This window comes from Diadema setosum, chromosome 3, assembly GCF_964275005.1.
Source record: "Diadema setosum chromosome 3, eeDiaSeto1, whole genome shotgun sequence".
Classification (NCBI taxonomy): Eukaryota; Metazoa; Echinodermata; class Echinoidea; order Diadematoida; family Diadematidae; genus Diadema; species Diadema setosum.
This window is the reverse complement of record NC_092687.1, coordinates 33,745,083-33,770,900: the sequence shown is the minus strand read 5'-3', so window position 1 is coordinate 33,770,900 and position 25,818 is coordinate 33,745,083. Positions and strand designations below refer to the sequence as shown.

The 25,818-nt window shown below is 37.8% G+C and overlaps 2 protein-coding genes across 2 annotated transcripts in view; both read right to left on the bottom strand.

Moving 5' to 3' along the window:
• The window catches only part of LOC140246800 (uncharacterized), a 195,886-nt gene that overhangs the window by 56,357 nt on the left and 113,711 nt on the right, over window positions 1–25,818 (bottom strand). The gene's annotated exons all lie outside the window — the stretch shown is intronic.
• Window positions 2,839–25,818, bottom strand: part of LOC140226632 (uncharacterized) — a 53,778-nt gene continuing 30,798 nt past the window's right edge. Inside the window, exons 4-6 of the mRNA XM_072307078.1 lie at window positions 25,617–25,799; window positions 3,432–3,569; window positions 2,839–2,844 (exon numbers count right to left, since the gene is read on the bottom strand). Coding sequence (XP_072163179.1) covers window positions 2,839–2,844; window positions 3,432–3,569; window positions 25,617–25,799 — 327 coding nt within the window. The remainder of the gene's footprint in view (window positions 2,845–3,431; window positions 3,570–25,616; window positions 25,800–25,818) is intronic.

Sequence of the window (25,818 nt, the reverse complement as noted above, 5' to 3'; positions counted from 1 at the left end):
TTGTCAAACTGATAACGTCAATTAGAAGTTGTGCTTGTATAAGGTTTCTTGATTCTACCCACACAAAGGACTGTCACTCTATGCAATGCGTTCTTCCAGCTCATCTTTTCAGCAATTGTACTGCACTTTAATGTTACTTTGAAGTGGTTCGTTTAAAAGTGGCAGCATTGCAGTTATAGATTAAAGCAGTATCTCTATTACATTCAGCATTACATTTTTTCAGCTTTTACTTTTGAATTGCTGCGCAGCGTTGTACATTTTACGCACTGTTTAATGTTGCAATAGTCTTTATTTATCTAATGAGGTCATGTTTGTGATGATGATGATGATGATGATGATGACGAAGGGAAAGATATAGTAAAGAAGTCATGAGGAGTGACATATTATAATGCTGTTAGGCCTATACTTGCTCGCGCCATCATCCAATGGCAGCGTACATGATGTGGTCGTAAATTGGATAGAAGTGGAAAGTAGAATGTATGTTACACTATCTAGAAGTTTGCAGAGTTATAATGATAAGATGTTGTACATCCCCTTTTACCAAAAATCCATCGAATTTCTTATATGATAGAAATATTCATATTCTATATACCAAAGCCAGCGTGAGAGGTGGTCTCGGCGCTTTCAAGAGATAGGCACGATAAAGCTATTTGCTAGTCGGGTTTCCAGACCCTCTGCCACCTGGACTTCGCGGCGACGAATTCACAGCCTTTGCTGAAGGCAAATCAACCTAAACCTATTCCAGTTTTCGACGTTGAAGGCGTCACTTTACAGCGAAAGCATGCGAGCAGAGGGTCTGAAATCCAGACAATCCGGCTGTCGCGTATTGTTCCGTACAGAGACAAAAGGTACTTAATGATTATACTGTGTAGCAGGCTAGCCGCAAGGCGTTAATCCGTTAATGTCGTTAATGTCCGTTAATGTCCGTGGCACACGTCTTGTATGATGATCGCAAGTACACGTATCAAAGTTACCACAATGGATTTAATCAGTAGTGGATAATGAAGGCAGGGTAGGCCAATAAAACCAACGAGTAATCCTTGGGAGTACAGATCCCTACGCAGTCTGTGTGTTTCGCTGGGATCAATCGTCAATGGCGTGGGTGTCGTTCAACACAACTTCGGCAAACGCAAGAAATCACGGAAACTAAAGGGCAATAACAATTTTCATCGGTTGAACTCATGAAAAAAAAAAAAGATCAAGAACGATGTGAATACGATGTGCAGTACCTGCTGTACTCATTTTGGCATTTTTGGTTCTGTTTTAAAAATATCTAGGGACTTTTGAGTAATGACTGTGGAGGGGAAATATAATTTCATTCTTTTACATTTCTTTCTAAAAATGCGTGTGCATGAAAATGTGTCCAAATATACTTGAACCAAAACTGGTGGTTTAAAGATGTCTCCGTCTGAATATTTAGAATAACGCATGTTACTAGATCAATAAATCACGAGTTCAAATCGTCTAATCATTGATACTCCTCACAATTACACAGGGCACGCATGAGAAGTTGTATTTTCCCTGGGAGGTATAGTATGAATGATAAAAGTGTGAGAAATTGAGGAAAACACAGCACAAAAGACGGTAATTATGTTGACACATGAATAAAATAATACGGTAGCATTTGATAAATGGGAATTAACTATTGTGCAAATTCATCAAATGCTGCGAAATAAGAAGACATCAACGGAGTTTGAAAGAGATTGGCCAATACATTAAAAAGTAATGAAATTTGAAACTTTTGGCTAAGTTCGGGTTCCATCATTGTTGGATAACAAATACCGTTATATATACGTTACACTCATTATACCACGAAAGTATGAAAAATATTCCACATTTTTTTTTCTTTCAAATCATTCCTACACACTCATTCCTTTGTAACCGACCTCTACATATTATATCCCCTCTCCGAAGGAGGTGAGTCGGTGCCGCTCTTTTGTTTTGTTATGCCAAAAATAACAATGAATTAGTAATGCTTTGTGAATATTACTCTGTATCTATGTATTCATGACCCCTTTTTACTTCGATTATGAGATTAAACTGAAATTAAAGGGATTGTACCGTATTGGTGGAGATGAAAATTGGGCTTTTAAGTTTTTTTTTTTTATGAAAAAAGTCAAAATCGGCTGGGTAGATCCATTTCACTTATTTTCAGTCCTCACGCAAAACCTATGGTGCGACTTTTTGTTCGTTTTGTGATGCACGGTCACGTATATGGCCCAAATACAAACATTTAACGCTCTTACTGCTCAGGCACAACACATCATCACAACTTTTTTTCGTGAGAGTTTAACCTGGCCATTGCCGAAACAGCCATCAGCCCAGTCAAGGCGTTCTCATTCCGACGATCTTCAGCTTAATTGTTGAATTGAAATATACTGCATTTCCTCTATTTATATGTAACTACAAATATTTATAATGATGTTATAATACATGTTGTAGAAACTGCATTTTGATTGTTATTTTGTCATTTGGTTAGTTTTATAAAAAAAAATAACATTCTAAAACCATGTAATTTATTTAGATTTGATTTGAGGAGCAGAATAAATACCACCCTCCGTCTTTGTCAACACGCGCTTGTTAGCATCATAAAGGTAAAACTCTATGATTCACAAGCTCTTATTTCGCATGAATGCTTGCAGGATAATTCTAAAATATGCATTCCAATATAAAGATGTATACCAATCAAATAATGCATACATTTAGCTACATGTGTCTGCCGTGCTATGTGTCTTTCCGTCGGTAAATGGGGCATTTTTCATAAACTCACGAGTCTATTTTCCATTACTACGTCAATCGTTTCAGCATAAAACAAAGCACATACATATTATATCATAATTACGCCTACAAAAGGGAAGACATAAAAGATCAAAAAGGTACTTTTTGGGTATGACTCATATGATACATATGAACAACATGACATGAAACAAGCAACGACCCGTGTCAAACAGATGAATAGCTATAAATAATCAGGAATAGAGACGACGAAGACGCCACGACACGTGGAAAAGAATGTATTGGCGCAACCAACGCCTTTTAAAATTCATCACAAAGAACACGACAAATCCGGCTATAGGCTAATGAATGATTTTACAACTAGTGCATGCATATCATTCATTTCATATAAAAAGAACCAACTAAATTTCTACCAATAATGGTTGTAACGACAACGCAGTGATATCAATGTAGTTGTGCGCTGTCCATTCGATTTACACAATCATCTGCATTGATCACATTCAACCTACGACAATGAGTGTACCCTACCATTCTCCATTTCGGCAAATATTACATCCCTCGCTAGTCTCGTTACATAATAATATTGGAAGGTTAAAGTTGGGGGAAAGCAAGTCAAGAATTATTATGTGACAGGAGACAAAGGTCGATGTCCAATGTAAATTAGCATAGTGTGAAGTCATTGGTGACATGTATACCTTACAGGATGACGCTGAGGCGGCAGCTTGTTTGAAGACATTACCGTCCAGGTAGAAGCAGTTCACCCTGAAGTTCGAAAAACCTTGCGGGGTGATTTTCCATCGAAACGAGTCTTTGTCATAGCTGTCAACTTTGAGCTATAAAGGCAAAAAAAAAAAAAAAAAAACCGTTGCAAAGAGACAGAATTAGCCATTGATTATACGATGATATTATGATAATTATAATAGTAATAGCCAAAGTTATAAAAAAAAGAAATACATCGACATTCAATCATTTAAGAGATTATTATTCTTGTGTGTGTGTGTGTGTGTGTGTGTGTGTGTGTGTTTTGTAGTTAGTTATTTTATGAGCTAGAATCACTTCTTCCGCAAAATTTCTCAGGTGCTTATTTGGAAATTTGATAATACGAGTTATATTTTTTTATAGAATTGATTTACACATTAATTTTTCTTCTTTGAATCATGATGTACATTGTAATCTGCTGAGTAATATTTTATATGATGTTACTAAAAATGAATCTTGATTTATGTATGAAATTAATGTATTGGAAGAAAAATGAAGTTAACAAACAAACAAACAAACAAAGAAATTAACCTCCTCCTTTTGATACATCGAACGTGAAACCTAAACGTCCCGTATTGAACGATAAGGTAATCGCAATAATCAAGAAAGGCCAAAAACAATCAACAACAACAACAACAACAAACAGAAATAAGATATCATAAAGTTGAACAAATCTGATGTCCAAGAAATCTGATGTCCAAGAACCTTTCGAGGGCCACAAGTAGAAGACATAATTACGCAAAAAGGGTTTATCATCCATCTTATTACAGCTACGATGCTATTATGCATAATTCTATGTATCAGTGTGAAACACGGTTGCATCGACAATGAGAGTTTTAACATTTTTACAACTGCCTCTGTATTAAAACTATGTCTGCATACGATGACAATGCAGTTATTCTTTCTAAAGCAGCATTTTACATTTTTAACGCATTAATTCTTGTTCTCAGAACTTGCAGTCCTTAATGATGAGTATAACAGCTTAACAACAACAATAACAAAATGGTATGTGGCAACAGACTTAGACCGATCTGCATAATATTAACTACACTCAATAAATATCACATAGAACATATGAATCAGTTGAAGAGTTTGTTCGCAAAAACCGATATGTCCATTTTTTGAAGATTTTGAAGTACGGTCTTTGTCATAAAGTATAAAATAATACCTTTTAAATGATAGATTGGACACTACAAAGGTACAATTTTGAAGTTATGGTCAAAAGAATAAACATTTTCTTATTATTCTCTTTTTTTTCCTTGACCTTTAATTGCAAATATCTCCATTTGGCAAATATGGGCTTATCGGTTTTTGCAAACAAACTCTTCAGTTGTCAAAAAATAATTCTATTCTATTCTATTCTGAAAATGTCTCTAGAATCAACCAAAAGAAACCAGTACAAAGTATTAAACTCTAATCCAGACCGGAAATTTATAGCAGCCATATGTAAATCATAATGTGACCCTGCATCACAAAACCAAAAAAAAAAAAAAAAAAAAAAATCGTCGGACATGAATTTATGGTTCAGAGCAGATTCTGGAAGAGCGGAATTTAAGCTTTAAAATGATGTATAACTCGTATCAATTAATAGACTCTCCTAACCTATTGAGATATTGGAAAGAAAGCACACACTCAGAAAAAAAAAGTGTGAACTCAGAAAAGAGGCATTGAATCACATGGTCTACTCAAGCCCTGAATCTTAACCACATGCTGTGCTAGCTCTGCGATGAATGGGGAAAAACAGTATGTAATCCAACGAAGTAACAATAATGAAGGGATTTATTACATACAAAGCTGAAATTATGTTTACATGCTTTCTTTGTACATTCTCCCAATGACTGATGCAAACTTTCTAACCAGTCATTAGTATTGCGAGTGAAGAGTGTGTACAGGGTTTTTTTTTTTTGTTTTTTTTTATGAAAAGGGGACACTAAAAGTGTATTAGAAAGTGTTCGAGATAAACTGCTAAAAAAACACACTTTCCTGTTCATTTTATGATCTCAAATTTTAGCATAATGTAGAAAGAAAAAGCTTGCTCTTTCAGAAAATATGAAAAAAGTCAAGATTTGACAGGTTGACCCATTTCACCTTTTTTCAGATCTCACAAAAAAAAAAAAAAAAAAAATCAGTGTGGGCGACTTTTTGTTCGCTTTGTGATGCACGGTCACATATACAGTCCCGGTGGCTCATGTAATACCTCACAAGATGATGCTGTGGCAACGGCTTTTGAAAAGAAATCACCGTCCAGGTAGGGACATGTCATACTGAAGCTCGAAAGACTTGGCATAGTGAATACCCATTGGGTCAAGTTCCCCCATATTGACGATAGGTCATGAGGACTGTCATCAAAACTTCCAAAAGACAACTCGAGATTTTGAATCTATGGACAAAGATACAAATGCAAACAAGTAAAACAAAAATCTTGCAAACAAATAATAATAATATGTATCAAAAGAATAAATCAGACAGTCTGTAAAGAGGCAAACGCTGCAGAGTGGGCCAGAATGAGCTCAAAGTGCATCAAAATTGTATTCCGTGTTTTCTTTTCCCCAAGATTGGTGCTTAGTGGCACCTTCATTGAATTCTTTTAAAAAGGGATTAAAAATGTTTCTTTTGAAGTCTTAAAATGTAACCGAATGAATTTAATTTTGTAAGCACTTCATTGTCTTCTCTTCTTTCACTATAGGCTGCGTTCTCTTGAGGCATAGATAATTTTTCTTTACCCTGTGCTAATATTCCATACGTGCTCTCGTCCCCACAGTTAAAAAAAAAAAAAAAAAAAAAAAAAATTCCGCTGGAAAGCACCTCGACAATGTATTACTTTCGAAGACGCTTGGCTGATTGTCTCTGTGGGCTTTCGCCCTTGGTGATTATTATCAAAATTATTTAGGATTTTCTTTCTTTCTCTCCCTCTCTCTCTCTCTCTCTCTCCCTCTTTCCCCTGTTTTTTGTTTCCTCTTTTCACACTTTTGCTTTTTTTTTTCTCTCTCTCTCTCTATTCCCGACTTTCCCACTTTCCCGCACTCTTTGTAGTTGTAAGCTTTTCACCCCCTTATTTCCCCTTTCCCTCAGAGGTACCCACATGATACAAGGCTGGTCTTTTGAGTGGGTACCTCCACTTTTTTTTTTTTTTTTTGGCAGAGTGTATGTAGAATGTGTGTATCTTTTTTTGTACTGATCATGTAGACATGAACATGTCGTTAATCCTGTCTGGTTATGTAATATTGTTACTCCCATGTCAAACTCACAATATTGTTTCTTGTACATTCTGTTGGAAAGGAAAAGTGCAAATAAAGTTTGAAAGTTTGAAACAAGCTTGCTTTCATGTAGGTCCCGTCATACTTCTCTTTGATCAACCCCATTTCATTTTCGATTTTGACCAGTTATCAAAAGATGTAATTACTGTGTTATCACCATGTATATTGTTTGTTTTCTGCACATCGTTCACAAGGTAAAAGAACGTGTCTGGTTTCCGTTGTAATGCTCATAAATGAGAAGTGTGAAAATAAAATGAATGAATCAGTGAATGTGTAAAAACGCCGGGAAATTAAAAATGTCTGGCCGCGAAATGTAAAAATGTTAAAAAAGAAAAAAAAAAGAATGTCAGGAATATAAAAACGCTGGCGCGAAATTTCAAAATAATGTGTTTCAAGCGGTATGTACAATATCTCGATGTTTGATAAAATCGCTTATGGACCATTACCGCTTTCATACCTTTTGTAAACCAACAAACTTGGCAGATAACGTCTTTATGGTGATATAATCGTATTTCTTTGAATGAGTCCCCCCCCCACCCCCCCCCCTTTCCGGGCGAAGAAAGGATGGAGAAAGGAGTTGAAACCTTTTTTCTTATCTTCTTCCGTTAAATCGAAAAATATAGAGGTAAGTTACTGCAGCTATGAAGACATTACTGACTGAAATTTCATGTTTGTTTATGGCGAATCCAGTCGTGTCCTGATCAGGGGTAACGCCAGTAAGGGGGAGGAGAGGGATTTTCCACTGTTTTCTTTCATCTCCTTGAAAAAAAAAAAAATCAATGACGGATTTCCACCAAACTTGGCAGACATGATCTTTAAGGTATTATACTCTTAAGTTGTTAAAATGAGCCCCCTCCCCCACCCCATCGGAAGGGGGGGGGGGGAGGAGTTGAAATCTAACTTTCCCTAAACTCAAAAGTCTGGATTTGTGTTTAATCTTGTTCTGTCGACAAAAAAAAAAAAAATAATAATAAAAAATAAAGAGGTAAAAAAGTTTCATGAAGACATTAATGACTGAAATTTTATGTTCGATTGTGACGGCTCCAGGGGTACCCTGATCGGGATGGGGGGGGACGAAAGAGGGGGATTATAAACAATTTATGAATCTTGTCGAGAAAAAAAGTCTATAATGGATTTTCCTCAAACAGATATCATTATAGTGATATGCTCTTAATTTGTTAACCCCCTCCACCACCACCACCACCGACGGCAGAAGGGGGGGGGGGGAGGGGGCTGAACCCTTAGTGTCCATAAGCACTGTATTTTTTGTATCTTATTCTCTCGAACTGAAAAAAAAACTAATGACTGAAATAATAACTATTGCATGTTTGATTATGGCGGATTAAGAGGTGTCCTAATGGAGGAGGTATGGGCGGAGGAGTAGGATTTTCTGCTTTTTCTTCACCTTCTTAAAAACTTGAGACGGATTTCCACCAAAGTTGGCAGATAGCATCTTTATGGTGATAAGATCCTAATTTGTTAGATGATCAAAAAAATCACACCAATACACCATGAGACTTATATCAGTACACGAAATAAACAGCCATTTCCACAGAATGTGCATCTTTATATAATTATTGTACGTTTTCTTCACACTACACTACTTCAAGCAATGTCAATCTTGTACCTTCATATCAAATGTAGTGTAATGCACTGGTTAGTACTTGTTTCAGATAATCAAATTGAGTGACAATGCGTGTTTCAAGGCTGGTTGAATAATGTAGAGATATCAGGGATCTAAATAGAATTCCGAAGGAGAGGAATTACCTACCTACATTTTCAGCATCTTGAAAAATATTTAATGACCGATTTTCATCAAACTTGACAAATATCATGTTTGCGGTGATGAAATCTCAATTAATTGAAGCCTCAGGGTCCATACATACTGGAATGTTTCATTTTCTTAGTCGAACCGAAAAATATAGAGCTAAGTTAGAGCTACGAAGACATTAATGACTGCATGAAATGTCATGTTTTATTATGGCGAATCCATGGGTGCTCTGATGGTTGGGGAGGGGGAATTTACTACATTTTCAGCATCTTCTCGAAAAATCTATGACGGATTTTAACCAAACTTGGCATAGAGTCTCTGTATGACGATATGGTCTTAATTTATTGAAATGAGCACCCCCCCCCCCCACACACACACACACGCACACACCGCCGTAGGGGGAGGGGTGGGGGATTTGAGGCCTTAGAGTTCTTAATAAGATGGAATTCTTTATCTTCGTAGTCGAACCAAAAAGACAGAGCTAAGTTAGTGATATGAAGCTTACACATTCATGACTGAAAGTTCATGTTTGATTATGGCGGATCAAGGGATGCCCAGCTGACTGGAGGCGGGGAAATGTGGGGGATGTGGGGAATTTCCACATTTTCAGCACCTTCTTGAAAAATATAGGATCACACCACTAAAGGGGAAAATGGGTGCGTGTTGAAGCACTAACTGACCTCTATCTGTTTTGGTTCAACAAAGAAGATAAAACATTCCAGAAGGGACTCTGAGGCTTCAACTTCCCCCCACCCCCCCCCCTCTCTCTCTCTCTCTCCTTTGGCGTGTGGGAAATATATCTAAACACATTAAGATCATATCACCATGAAGATGCTATTTGCCAAGATTGGTGAAAATCCGACATAAAGTTTTCAAGAAGATTATGAAAATGTGGAAAATTAATTCCACTCCTCCCCCAACCCCTTTTTCAGGGCACCCCTGGATCCGCAAAAATCAATCATGAAATTTCAGTCATTAATTGTCTTCATATAGCACTAACCCAGCTCTATCGAATTGTATTTGACTCAGAATATAAACATTCGAGACTTTAAGGACTCAGTGGCAGACTTCAACTTCCCCATGCCTCCCCCCGTCCCCCCTGCTTCGGCGGTGTGTGTGTGTGTGTGTGGGGGGGGGGGGCTCCCTTAAACAACATTACGACCTTAAACAAATTACGATCATTTAAACAAATTACGACCATTCCACCATAAAGATTCTATTTGTCATCTTCGGTGAAAATCCGTCATAGAGATTTCAAGAAGATGCTGAAAATAATGTATTATGAAAAATTCCCCTCATCCTCCTCATCCCCCCCCCCCCCAGAAAAAAAAAAATGATAAAAATCAGGGCACCCATGGGCCCGCCGTAATCAAACATGAAATTTTAGTCATTGTTGTGTTTATAGCATTAACATAGAGCGATTTTTTTCGTTCGACTAAGAAGATGAAAAATTCCAGATTTTAGGGACTCTGAGACTTCAACTCCTCCCCCTTTGAGCGGTCTTTTGAAAAGCCGGCGATGCGCCAGGGTACTCAAGCGTGTTTTCACTTTGGCCCGATCTACGGCGTTTCTTTCAAAACGCCGCGTGGGTCCTTTCTAATCCTTGAATGAGTAACAAACTCCAAGTTGTCAAAAGTGTGACAAACCACATTTTTAGCACAACGCCCTCTCGTGGCGTCGTTTGTGACTAACACAGTGTTACGTCAAGTTTTCAAACCTTGTAGGGAGCGCAAAGCAGATACTATCAAAAGGTTGTTACCTGACTCGTGGAGCTGATTTTATCTCCCTAAGTTCGCAAAATAAATACTGCTTCAAAAGTTGAGAAAAACAAGACTAAGTCATTTTAGTTTCCACGTCATCTTGCTTTGTTTTAGTAAGCTATGATTTTATATGTTTTTAGAGTTCTATAATTCGATTGTTGTTACGTATGTTTGTTATCTTTATTCCTATCAACGCATGCAGTGCACACTGCCAGCGACGCTTTCAATGATACAGAAGCGGACACTTCTGTCATCTTGTGTTTGTGTGTATGTGTGTTTGTTTTCCTTTCTTTTGTCTTGTTTTGTTTTTCTTTTCTTTTCTGTTTTTTTTTTGGGGGGGGGGGGCGGGTTAATCAGTGAATTATGTAGGCCTATACAAAAGCACCCGTAACAACTTGTGAAATCATGGCATGTTGAAAACGCTACAAAACCATGGGTTGTGGGTTGCATGAGGATGGACAAGAGTAACATTGTTGTCTCTCATAACAATTTATTTGAATTCTAGATATCTTTCTATCTGTTTAAGTCTGTCAGTACTTTAAAATCTTGCAATCTCCAAATATCATAACGAGAATATTATTTTTATTATTCTCTTTTCAAAAGCAAATTCGATCATGAATGAATATGCTAAATAATATGTAATAAATATGCAATGTTAGCAGATAATTTCACGTCAACACCAATTCAACTAAAATTCGATTTCGTCGGACGCGGCAGTTCACAATCTCAGATCGCCTTCACCAAGGCATGTACGGACACGAAGTAGGTTTTTATAGTATCTGTTCACCACTTATTTCCTTTACTATCTCACTATGATTTGCAACGCGGTTCTCGTCTACATAAATCGTAGGCAGGAGCCATTATAGTTTCATATACCATTATAGTTTCATATAAGAAAGGGCGAAAGGTATTTGATTGCTGATACAAGAGGTATATTAAAAAAGAAATAACAGAAACAAAATAAATATACATGGAGTGGATGTGATGAATACAGACACTTACTTCATCTTGTAGTGAAACATTACACACCATTTCATAAAAACAGCATGTCTCGAGGAGGTCATAATATTCTGTAGCATGTATGGTATCTTGTGAAATGACTCGACTCTCTATTCAGCTCACAAGCCGATGTCTACTGTTTGACGTTTATGGATCGCTAAAGTACATGTCATGTATAGGTCTATGATATAGGGACTGCAGCCAAGAGATAGTGATGGAGGAGGCTGCAGCGAAACGATCGAAAAAGCCGCGACCAAAGAGTCCAAAGGGCCGCGGTAAAATAATCAAAAGTGCTGCAACCAATTAGTGAATGAAAGGGGCCACAACCAAAGCCACCGAAGGGCCGCGGGAAGGGTGAAATGGGAGAAAGAATACAAAACAAACCATGTTTCTAAAGATCGCTAATAAACTGCGCATATACAAATCGGCATACAAAGAAGGTGCTACACGTACAATAGATCTGAGACATAGAAGTCTCTCCAGAGCGCCCTAAACCTTTTTTTTTTTTTTTTGTCCCGAGAAGATTAACTCTTCCGCGATGGGTACCGTGAATCGATCATTACCCATTGTCTTTCCCGGCCAACACGTACATATCATAGCTGTGATAGCTCACGCAACTTAATATGCTCATACTGCGCGAGTGGACAGTGATTTGTCGCACTTTCCGTATGCAAATTAAGAAGAGCAAGAAGACGAGATGAAATTGTCAAGGATGATGAAATTCTTTTTCACCCAAAATGCTTCCTCAAACTAAAATCGTGTACAGTTTTTGTTTTGTTTTTAATATTGTTTATCTGCTTCAATTATTTCTTTTATTTGATTTCACCATTAGATTGATAACATTTGCGTAATTCGCCCTAGAGATGAGGTTTTACTGCACTTGGAGTAATCACATAGCTCCTGGTCTTTCGACCTATCTCTATCTTTCTGACTGTTATCTGACATTCTTTTATATCCATTTTGTCAATCTGTTTACCAGTCATCTATCACAGTGGCGAATCGGGTTGGAGGGGGGTGGGGGAATGCAGCGGGTGCGCGCCACATTTTTTTTTTTTTTTTTTTTTTTTTGCTGAAACAAAAGAAATACTAAGAAAAAAATGGAGGGGGGGGGGCGTGCGCCCCCTTTAATTTTGTAAAGGCGCCCCCTCTTTAAAGAATTCCTGGATCCGCCCCTGTATCAGCCTCAATTTATCTTTTTTTTTATATATATATGAATCTCGATGATGTATCTCAAGAATAGTTCTGCTTAATTTCGCAGATGCATTTAGGTGGAATTAATGGCAAACTGATAACGTCAATTAGAAGTTGTTATCGTGAATTTTGCATGTATAAGGTTTCTTGATTCTACCCACACAAAGCAGTGTCACTCTATGCAATGCGTTCTTCCAGCACATCTTTTCAGCAATTGTACTGCACTTTAATGTTACTTTCAAGTTCAATATGTTTTTAAATTGAAAATTCCTGTTCAGGTATCCTTAGCCTCATTCGATAGTCATGTCCTTTCTGATTCAGGACCTGTAATAGGAGAACACCTCACTGCCATGCGGTTACCACCAAGATGTAACTCGACGATTTATCGGAAATGAAAACACCCCGCCTCCTTTTCCCCCCTCCCCCTTCCCGGAAAGAAAAAAGAAAGACTCTGAAAATATTTGTGATCATATTCATGTTTATATGTAAAAGATTGCAACCTCATTATGCAAACACTACAAGATGAGAGAAGAAAAGGTATCTACTGTGTAAATCTACCTAGCCCCGTCATTATGTACTTTGAGAAAGGATATTCAGGATCACTAAGTGTTTGTTGTTGCGTGGTTTGTTTAAAAGTGGCAGCAGTGCAGTTATAGATTAAAGCAGTATCTCTATTACATGAAGCATTACACTTTTTCAGCGTTTCCTTTTGAATTGCTGCGCAGCGTGGTATATTTTACGCACTGTTTAAAGCTGCAATGTTCCTTATTTATCTAAGGAGGTCATGTTTGTGATGATGATGATGATGATGACAAAGGGAAAGATATAGTAAAGAAGTCGTGAGGAGTGACATATTATTATAATGGTGTTAGGCCTATACTTGCTCGCGCCATCATCCAATGGCAGCGTACATGATGTGGTCGTAAATCGGATAGAAGTGGAAAGTAGAATGTATGTTACACTATCTAGAAGTTTGCATAGTTATAATGATAAGATGTTGTACATCCCCTTTTACCAAAAATCCATCGAATTTCGTATATTATGATATTTTCTTATTTCTTATAATTTCTTATATGATAGAATTATTCATATTCTATATACCAAAGCCGGCGTGAGAGGTGGTCTCGACGCTTTCAAGAGATAGGCACGATATAGCTATTTGCTAGTCGGGTTTCCAGACCCTCTGCCACCTGGACTTCGCGGCGACGAATTCACAGCCTTTGCTGAAGGCAAATCAACCTAAACCTAGTCCAGTTTTCGACGTTGAAGGCGTCACTTTAGAGCGAAAGCGTACGAGCAGAGGGTCTGGAATCCAGACAATCCGGCTGTCGCGTATTGTTCTGTACAGAGACAAAAGGTACTTTCGATAATTATACTGTGTAGGAGGCTGACCGCAAGGCGTTAATCCGCTATGTCCGTGGCACACGTCTTGTATAATGATCGCAAGTACATGTATCAAAGTTACCACAATAGATTTAATCAGTAGTGGATAATGAAGGCAGGGTAGGCCAATAAAACCAACGAGTAATCCTAGGGAATACAGATCCCTACGCAGTCTGTGTGTTTCTCTGGGATCAATCGTCAATGGCGTGGGCACTTGGTGGGTGTCGTTAAACACAACTTCGGCAAACGCGAGAAATCACGGAAACTAAAGGGCAATAACAATTTTCATCAGTTGAACTCATGAAAAAAAAGATCAAGAACGATGTGAATACGATGACGTGTATTGTGCAGTACCTGCTGTACTCATTTTGGCATTTTTGGTTCTGTTTTAAAAATATCTAGGGACTTTTGAGTAATGACTGTGGAGGGGAAATATATATTGTAATTTCATTCTTTTACATTTCTTTCTAAAAATGCGTGTGCATGAAAATGTGTCCAAACATACTTGAACCAAAACTGGTGGTTTAAAGATGTCTCCGTCTGAATATTCAGAATAACGCATGTTACTAGATCAATAAATCACGAGTTCAAATCGTCTAATCATTGATACTCCTCATAATTACAAAGGGCACGCATGAGAAGTTGTATTTTCCCTGGGAAGTATAGTATGTATGATAAAAATGTGAGAAATTGAGGAAAACACAGCACGAAAGACGGTAATTATGTTGACACATGAATAAAATAATACGGTAGCATTTGATAAATGGGAATTAACTATTGTGCAAATTCATCAAATGCTGCGAAATAAGAAGACATCAACAGAGTTTGAAAGAGATTGGCCAATGCATTAAAAAGTAATGAAATTTGAAACTTTTGGCTAAGTTCGGGTTCCATCATTGTTGGATAACAAATACCGTTACGTTACACTAATTATACCACGAAAGTATGAAAAATATTCCACATTTTTTTTTTCAAATCATTCCTACACACTCATTCCTTTGTAACCGACCTCTACATATTATATCCCCTCTCCGAAGGAGGTGAGTCGGTGCCGCTCTTTTGTTTTGTTATGCCAAAAATGACAATAATTAGTAATGCTTTGTGAATATTACTCTGTATCTATGTATTCATGACCCCTTTCCACCATTGATACATATTTGATTTTCGATAGCATTAAGTTGATTATAATAACCAACAGTTTTGAACTGTCGATTTTTTATCAAACATAAACTGATCTGCATTCACATTCTACATACGAATGAGGTCACGGACATAATATTCACGAGATGTTGTTTTCGCGAATTGACACAGAGGCCTACATAAGCGCACTACTATACTACCTTGGCGTATATATGGTGACATTTTCGCAAAAATAACAGCTTATACAAGTACATTGTACATGCAATTCAGCGTGGGCATTGATGACAAGGAAGGGGGGAGGGGGAATGGGGCAAAAAAAGAACACACACACACACACACACACACACACACACACACACACACACACACATACACAAACACGAAACAATAGGTTACAGTGGTTAGTGCGACCAAGGACTGGGGTGATTGAAGTCTAGGTGTATACAGTACTCGAGTAGTGCAGTCTCGATATATTATGCCGAATCGCATGCAGGCATGAATCAGATGGCCTGATCTGTCTTTGGATATCAGAGTGATATGTTCACGCTCTATCAGATGTCCGATATCTGATAATTAGGAAAGACCATGCAAAGACGAAAGCGGTTCATTGTCATCGAAACTGCATGGTAACAACCCGATATAATTGTCGAGATTGTACGGAGGTTAATATTCACAAAGCAAACATTCAGTTTATAATAATAAGATCCCGCTTCCTCACGATTATTGCTAAGAGATTTTTGAAATGTTTCTGAAATCAATATATGAATAATCACACATGTTGTTTTTGTTTATTTGTTTTTATATTTTTTGATTATAGACTTTGTGTATACATCTTTAAGAGACCTAAATATCAAAGTAGTCACATATATACTTTAGGCCCTATTCATTAATTCCACACTGCAACACTGTACTGTACTTACTATATATAGTAAAATTCCTTTATAACAAATGAACAGGCTCGATCTCTACGGATATGAAGAAATGCAATGTACCATTACTATCGCTGCTTTGTTATTACCATCGTCACGACAACGCATTGGGACAGAATGCCTCACTGGTTTCACCAAAGTTTCATTTGTAACATATTTCTTGGAACACATTACAATTTCACACATTTGAAATGCAACAAAAAGTGATACAATTTGCAAACACGCACACACACACACACACACACACACAAACCACCTTTAAGGACGCATTGAAGCAATGGCCATATAATCCTCCCATTGTAATGTATAATGTAGTATGATATTCCCTTCTTTTAGTACTCTTTTATAGGGTAACTATCTTTTTGCGTTTCATTTTCTGACGTTAACAGCCCTATACACGGCCTTTCAGGTGGTTTGGTTGTGACCCTTTCGATCACTATACATGTACTATAGGCCTGCGGATTGAGGCTGAATTTGGGGGTCAACTGGCAACTATCGTATACCAAACAAATTTTGTAATATTTTGAAAGTATATTTCTTAACAAACTTACCAGTAAAATTTACCCGAAATTTCTGCGTCGGAACATGCTCAAATGACGTCATCAATATGGCCACCCCAAAACCAAAAAAATTAATGAGAATTTTAGGATATCTCAAGTGTTCATTATACAACTGACATTATAATCATTAGATAAGTTGCCAGTGTATGCATTTCTTATTTCCTGCCTTTCTTCAAACAAAATTGGGCCCATTTGTGACCTCTTTTCAAAAAATCTGAGCCCAAATTAGGTCATTTCTATGGCAACTTTATGATGAAAACATTTTTTTTTTCTCAAACAAAAAATGCAACACCCTCTCAACGATAAACACCATTCTAAATTTACATAAGTATGTAAATTTAATAGACTAGAGTTGAGACCTAACCTGTGAGAGACCATAGCTACCATGGTTACACTCAAATTTGCCTGTAGCCATTATAACACAGCTGTCCAGATATCACAATTTTCATTATAAGTGGTGTATTATGTATATTCCATCTCAGTAGCTGGATTTTTTGTTGTTTTTCGCTTTGCATTTGGCACAATCATAGGACGATCTGACATTTTTTTCAAGCCAATTAGGCATAGAACATAGATTAATTTCTCATATTAGACGAGACCCTCCTCCACCTCAGCCCCCTTGTTAGTTCATGGCTGTTCCTTTCTTACAGTCCTGTAGGGTGTTTCACCAAACTTCTCATTGGTTTCATTTTCACTTCACTGGTTTCAGTCTCGCTATCTCACTTTTTTTTATCATGTTTCAGTCACGAGGACTTGCTAAGTGAAACTGGAAACACTTATTGACACTGATCCCACTGAAATCAATGTCGGTGAAATGGGTCTTGCATGGATTTCTGTACGATATCAAAGCAAGCTCATTATACTCGATGGACTACTACAACAAATACTGTACTTCTGAAAGAAATGAAGCACTGTTAACAGAAACTGGATACCGTTGTACACATTTTGTCATAGATCACATTAGTCCAGTCAAAATAGGGTTTCACCCACTATACTAATTGCAGTAGAAAATTCCACTGCAGTGCTACTTGTTATGGGCTCCCAAACACCTTACTCAAAGTCCCAAGAAATCCAGTGGGGCGTAGTGGCTAAATTTCCATAATATGCAAATTAGCACCCATTATGATAAAAATACAGTGTTTCCATGAAAACTATACTTCTAGGTTTTAGATTGGAACACCGAAAGTGCTGAAACCTATGTTTATAATGTCAGTTAGTGCGATGCAAACATTCGCCATGACATGTACATAGTCTGGGCCTCATTTGCATAATATGCAAATTAGCTCCCATAGGCCTAATGATAAAAATACAGTGTTTCCATGAAAACACTGCTTCTGGGATTAAGACTGGAACACCGAAAGTGTTGAAATCTATGTTTACGATGTCAGTTAGTGCGATGCAACTATTTCCATGTACATATAGTCTGGGCCTCATTTGCATAGTATGCAAATTAGCTCCCATAATGATAAAAATACAGTGTTTCCATGAAAACAATGCTTCTAGGTTTCAGATTGGAACACCGAAAATGTTGAAACCTATGTTTGCAATGTGAGTTAGTGCGATGTAAATATTTCCACGTATATAATCTCGGCCTCTTGCATAATATACAAAGGGTTCCGAGCCAACGGAATACTCTAATGCATCAAAGTGCCCGATATGAGCATATCAAGAGTGTTCAAATATGATATTTCAGTTTCTCTTCACCAAACACAAACTTTACAGCCTTAGTAAACCAGCATGAATAATATCATAAAAATTAGAGTTTGTTATCCAACAGATAATGATAGCTTAAAAGTACGAAATTAAACAAGTGTCAACATCTATAATTTGTCTAAATTTGTAATGAATTAACTCTATTTGGAGGGTGGTTTGCTCGAATCTTGATGATTCATCTCTTGCATCCTTGAGGGTTTTGAAATATTGAAGATGGCACAGTCAAAGGAAACCCTGTAGGTAGCGCCCAAAGTCACCCCAGTCGATCATAATTATCCCCACGACCATTTACACAACATGCATCAACCAACGCGATTTCCGTTGTTTTAAGCGTACGAGATTTTATTTTCAAGTCGTTTGGCCGTCTAGCAAAGACTCTTTTATTTCCATGAAATAGAATTGGCATTAACAGAGACATTTTCCTACAATGTGTATAATTATCTTTAAAAAGTGGTGCACAGTCAAAGCGACCCGTAGGGAGGTACCCGAATTCATCCCTATACCCTCACGGCTCGGTACAAAACATAATTATACACACGTGAATACAGCTGTTTGAAGCGAAAAAACTCTGTGCATAACGTCCCTTTAGTTTCATTTCCATTAAAATTCAGTGGAAGTTATAGAAGAATTTTTGTTCTACAATATCTATAGGGTGAAAATGGTTCACATACGAAGGCAACTACGTGGAGAGCGCCCAAAATTACCCCACCCAAAGGCAGTCTAAGACATGCAATAATCATGTACCAACGCAAATACATAATGATGTTCTATGGGTACATGCCTTTAAACAGTCCCTTTGGTCCTCTAGCAAAGAAACTTTTATTTAATGAAATTCAACGGAGTCAACAGACGATATATTGCTCTGCAATTTTGACTTACACTGACATAGTTAAAATGGTTATCATTCGAAGGGAGCGTGCTATATGGGAAGTACCCACATTAATTGCCTCTATACATGACCCTTTGTAACGCAAATATCAACGCAATTACAGTCGTTCCAAAAGTGCATGTCTAAAAAAAAAAAAAACAAAACAAAAAAAAAACGTTAAGGTTTATGACTATCACTTGAGTTTTCCGTTTATGTATAATTATCGTATGGTGCTATAATCATTGTAAATTCTTTTCATTCGACATAGTTTTACGCACATCATTTTCCTTTACAAAGAAAGTGATGTCTCGATCTGTTCTTGTTGAAAATGAAATAAAAATTAAATTGAATTGTATTGAACTGGATTCCTGCCATATCAAGACACTTTTTTTTCTATAAAAGTTGCCGGGGTAGAGATGAAATAACAACATTGACCTACAATATCTATGCAGTCCAAAGGGTTCACTTTCAAAGACCACCTTAGGAGAGGTGCTCAAAGTAACTCCCATGCATCCTAAAGGCGATGAAAAACATGCAGTATACAACCGAGAAAAATGTTCCGTGGTTACATACCTCTTAAAAGCTCTTTCGCCTGTGTAGCACATGCGCTTTTATGTTCGTAAAATGTTATTAAGGTGATATAGGACACGTTGCTTTACAATATATATTTTGTCAAGCCCTTGGGAAGTGCCCAGATTACCCCTACCCTGACCGTCGTGGTCCTGAAACAGATTAACAAAACATGCATTTATGCCAAAGCAAACTCACTTGTACATGCATGTAAAGACGTTTTGCCGAGTGGCAAGTAAAGACACTTTACTTTTCATGATTTTTGAATGGTAGAGACACTGCTTTGCAATCATCATATCAGTAGTCAAAGGGGTGCACATTCAACGGCAACCGAGTGGGATGTGTTCAAAATCATCTAACCCCACGGCAATATAGAAACATGCACTAGCATATAGCACAAATATGTTTCAATTTCCCATGCCTTCACATTTTCCCGATCGTTACGGTTGTAGAGCAATTGCCCTTTTGTTTGTAAGAAATGCAATATGATTACAAAAAGAAAAATGCTCTACATTAACTACATTGTCAAAAGGGTGAACATTCAAAAGCAATCTCTTGGGAAATCTCCAGAATTACACCGCCGCTCAAGACCCGTAATTACATCACATGGATACTATGAACGAAAATACCGACGTTCTTTCGTGCATGGTTTTAGAAGTAGTTGCAGCAATACAGCTACACACTTTTATATCAATGAATGTCGTGGAAATGATAGGAAAAGCATTGCTTCAAAAATATCTATTTAGTGGGAGGATGCACATTAAATGCCCATCCTGTGGGATGTGCCCCCAAAGTGCACCACCCTCATGGCAATAATATTGAAAACATTGAATATCATGAACGCGAATACACTATATGTTCCAAACATACATGTTTTCAAACTTCGATCGTGCCGTAAATCAAGGGCACTTTTGCTTTCCAAAATACGTTGTAGTTAATAGAGGAGACATTGCTCTACAATATCCATATCGTCAAGAGGGTGAACGTTAAAAGGCAACCCCATGGGAATTGTCCAAAGTACACCTACGCTCAAGCCCCCTTAAGACAAAATATAGATATTAGCAACACAAACATCGTTGTTCTATAGCGTGGATGGTTTTAAAAGCAGTTCCGGCAATATAGCAAATACACTTTTTAACAATGAAAAGTCATGGAAATGATAGAAGAGGTTTAACTTTACAAGATCTATGCAGTGAAGAGGGTGCACATTAAATGGCAACCCTGTGGTATGTGCCAAAAAATATCCCACCCTCACGGCAATATATAAGACATATGAAATCATATAATGCGAATATATCATATGTTCCAAACGTGTATGTCTTCAAAATGCCATCGTGCCGTACAGCAAAGGCACTTTTGTGTCCAAGAAATACAACTTATTAATAGAGGAGACATTGCTCTACAATAGATATATTATCAAAAGGGTGAACATTTAAAATTAATCCCTTGGGAAGTGTCTAAATTCACACCTAAGCTTACGCCCTCTTGTTACAGAGCATATATATTAGCAACGCAAATGCCGTTGTTCTAGCGTGAATGGTTGTAAAAGTAGTCCCGGCAATACGGCAAATACAATTTTCATCGACGGGAAGCAATGGAAATGATAGAAGAGACTTAACATTGTAGAAAACATTGTAATATCATACAACGCAAATATAATATGTTCCAAACGTACATGTTTTCGAAATTCCATCGTGCCGTAAAGCAAAGGCACTTTTGTATCCAAAAATGCAACCAATTACTAGAGGAAGCATTGCTCTACAATAACTATATTGTCAGAAAGGTGAACATTCAAAGGTAGGCTTTTGGGAGGTGTCTAAATTTACGCCTACGCTAACGGCCTTTATTACAAAATATGGATGTTAGCAACGCAAATACAGTTGTTCTAACGTGAATGGTTTTAAAAGTAGGTCCGGCAATGCAGCAAATATACTCTTACATCAATGAAAAGTCATCGAAATGATAGAAGAAGATTTACCTTACAAGATCTACATGATAAAGAGGGTGTTTATTGAAGGGCGACCCGGTGCCGTGTGTCCCCAAAATGCCCTTTATCCTCTTGGCAATATCGAAAACATGTATTATCCTATGACGCGAATATATAATATGTTTCAAACGTACATGCTGTCGTGCCTTATAGCAAGGGCACGATTGTTTCCAAGAAATGCAATGTAATTAATACAGATTGTCACATAGTTCTTTACCTCAAATGTGACATCCATCATGTCCATATTAATATATTTTGATAAACAGAATACACAAGCAAAATGACACTTGACAGATATGTTGAAATTGCACTCTCATTCCATTGCGTAAACCTGCTTCCGAAGCTCTTTCTCGTTGCCATGGAAACAATTTTGGTGACCATGGTTAGCCTTACAATGAGTTGAGTCATCTAGTGACTGGATACGTTTACTGGGCACCTACTTATTTGAAAGTTATTAAGCTTAATTTATAACTATTTGCGTAGAAAGAATTACATTTTATCATTTAGGGGTTTTTTTTCATGAAAGCGTTACCATGGCAATGACTATATTTCCCCCGTATTAACACATGAGTAAGACGGAAATTGGTTCGGCACTTCGCTGAAACCAACAAGACACATCATAAAACATATATTTAGGAATTCTTATTATATTTCAACAAATTAGATGAAAATTATGAAAATTATTATGATTTTTTTGTTTATTTCTACTACGTCAGTGTAAGGTTGCTATAAAAACGCTATTGGTATGCGTACAACTCACCAGCTCAACTGAAAATGAGCATAATTGATGGCTGATGACCTGAGGTACATGAGAAATAGCATTGCTGTAGCTAGAATTACTTCCTTTCCGAAATATTCCATTTTTATTATTACAGATGTCGAAGTGACAATTACTCTGGCAAAATTGCAGTTCTTAAGAGGCCATTTTGATGACGTCATTTGAGCATGTTCCAATTAGATTTTTTGGGGTAAATTTCACGTGGGATATTGTCAGGATGTATACTTTTTAGAAAAGTTAAAATTTGCTTGTTATACGATAGTTGCCAGTTGAGTCTTTTTTAAGCCACTTTTTGGCCATCGTCTGCAGGCCTACTAGTAAGTTGCCACAACCCTTTTAATTGTTCGGCCGCGGCCCTTCCATGGCTTCGGTTGGGGCCTTTTCATTCACTAGTTCATGCAGCCCTTTTTGTTTGGCAGCAACCCTTCGGTGGCTTTGGTTGGGGCCTTTCATTCACTAGTTTGTGCAACCCTTTTGATCATATTTTGGCCATGGCGTTGGTTATGGCCTTTCATTCACTAGTTGGGGCAGCCTTTTTAATCGTTTCGCCGCGGCCTTTCAGTAGCTTTGGTTGTGGCCCTTTAATTCACTAGTTGGTGCAATCCATTTTGTTTGGCAGCGACCCTTCTTCGGCTCTGTTGTGGTCCTTTTCATTCACTAGTTGGGGCAGCCTGTTTAATCGTTTTGCCGCGGCCCTTCAGTGGATTTAGTCGTGGCCCTTTCATTCACTAGTTTGTGCAGCCCTTTTGATCATATTTTGGCTACGGCCCTTTTCGATCACTCTGTCTTGGCAGCGGCAGTCCGTTAATAATAAGATTTACTTTGCTCTACATGACGACACTCTAACGAGCGTCAGCATGTTAGCTGAATGAAATAGGCAGTTCACATCACAAGGATGATACAGGCTATTTATGACTTGTAAAATGTTGAGAGGTTTGGGTTTTTGTCTGGGTCGTGGATTAGGGCAAGATGAAATGCCTAGAGATGTACATTCAACGCAATCATCATAGAGCAGTGCGAACTGATAACCTCGCACAAAATTTTAATATAGAAGGGGTATAATAGGCATGTCTCAGCACATAGAATAATGCAATTTACTGTCATTCTAGAAAAACGATTAGATTCTTAATGCCAGTTTAAATGCCTGATATTCATGTTTTGATACATAAAATGGTATGTATCAAAGTCTAACATATCTGAAGATGCATGTTTAATGTTCATTTTCACTCATTTTGGAGTGTCCTCAAGGATCACTCGAAGATTTTGGAGTGATCCCTGAGGTCACTCGTATTTTCACTCAAAATTCACTCCAATTGATATCAGAAAGACGAAGTGGATTTCTTTTTTATCTGAAATGAAAAAGATCTGAAAAATGGAGACAGGAAATCAGATTTCCAAGCCGTTTACGGAAATTTTTCTTTAACACTATTTTGACGCGTCGGTTAATTTTGTAACTGATTTAACACTCGTGTGGATGCAGAGATAGTGATAATGTAATAGCGAAAAATAACGCATCAAAATGAGAGCATGAAAGCAAGTCAATATTATAGCATCTTTTGTTAATCTAAATATAAACAAAGACCCATCCATGAAATAAAGTAGAGTAGGCTGGTTTCCGAGCAGCATTTCCGCACCATCAGAAGGACATGCATAATTTTATCCGATTTCAACTTTGGAAGTTACACCGAAAAAAAAAATACATAAAAAAAAACTCATAAAATCCCGAGGCCATGTTAAATTGATATGGAAAAATAGGGGCCTATAAACCTATGTCAAATAATAAAGATCATTAAGAATCGGTTGGCAGAGAGATAGCATTTTTTGTCTTGCTGTAAAACAATCATCTGGTATTCTGGTTGTTTTATTTTCCAATGTATAATGAAGTTTTGGATTCTGGCGCGCGTCCACGTTTGTTTCCTCACGCAGTGAGAAATGGCAGCTGTGAGACACAAACCATGGAGATCAGCGAAAGGCTGATACAACATGTACAATTATGCCGTGTGTTATCATGTAACGGCATTATTCGAACGCTGAACCAGAGGGCGCTACCTTGTTTAAATAAAACGGGGGCTCTTGGATGTACAGCTTTTGTTATGTTGTCGGCCCTTTTTGAAAGCGCCGCGGTCCGATGGCGGCCCAAGTGTAAAGCGCCGCGATGCGGGCTTTTGAAAGGGAGGATTTAGAAGGCCGCGGCGGAATAAAAAAAAAAAAAAAGAACGCTCATCGGCGGCGCCGCGGTTTCGCCGGAACATGTAAATTGCCGAGGCGCCTTAAACAAAAAAGATTGTATTACCGTAAAGATGCTATGTGCCAAGTTTGGTGAAAATCCGTCGACGATTTTTCAAGAAGATGGTGAAAATGTGGAAAATTGATTCACCCCCTCCCCCTCACCCCTTCCCCCAAATCAGGGCACCCCCGGGTCGGCCATACTCAAACATGGAATTTTAATCATTAGTGCCTTCATATAACACTAAATTAGCTCTATTCTTTTCTATTCGACTCCGAAGATAAAACATTCCATACTTTAAGGACTCTCAGGACTCTGAGGTTTCAACTCCAACCCCCCCCCCCCCCTCATTCGCCGGTGGGGGAGGGGAGGGAGACTTATTTAAACAAATTAAAATCATACATAAAGATATCATCTGCCAAGTTTGGTGAAAATCTGTTTTGGGGTTTACAAGACAATTACAACGGTAAATGTATATGAGCTATTTTGTTAGACATCCATATTATCGATATACCATCGATACGTAATACAGTTGAAGTACATGATTTATTAGTTTTCCCGGCAGCGTTTTTACAATTCCTGGTAAAATTTTACGTTTTTTTTTTTCTTTTTTTTTTCATTTCCCGGCGAGACGTTTTTACCAATCCCGTTGATACAATATTCGCGATTTTTACATTGCCCGGCGAGACGCTTTTACAATTCCTGATGTTTTCACAAATCCTCGGCGAGATGTTTTTACAAATCCCGGCGTTTTTACAAATCCCGGCTCCACAGCCCTTTTTGCTCTTCCACGGATCGTTGAACGGATCACCAAGGACGATGATCGTAATCAATCAATGCAGCGTTGTTGATCCAATCCCAACCGGATGTCCACACGGACAAGTACGGTGTCAACACGTATTATTCACACACACGAAATTCAGTGACCAAAAGTTCTGTACATCATATACATAGACCTTATATCACGCATGGTCCTAACAGGACATACCTGACATGATGATACTGAGTCGATGGCTGTTGAGAGGAAATCACCGTCCAGGTAGGGACAATCCAGACTGAAGCTTGACAGACTTGGCAGAGTGAACAACCACTGGGCCAAGTCACCTCCAATAGAGGATTGATCTTGAGAACTGCGACCCCAATACCCTAACAACACCTTCATATCTTGTATCTGGATAATACAAACAATA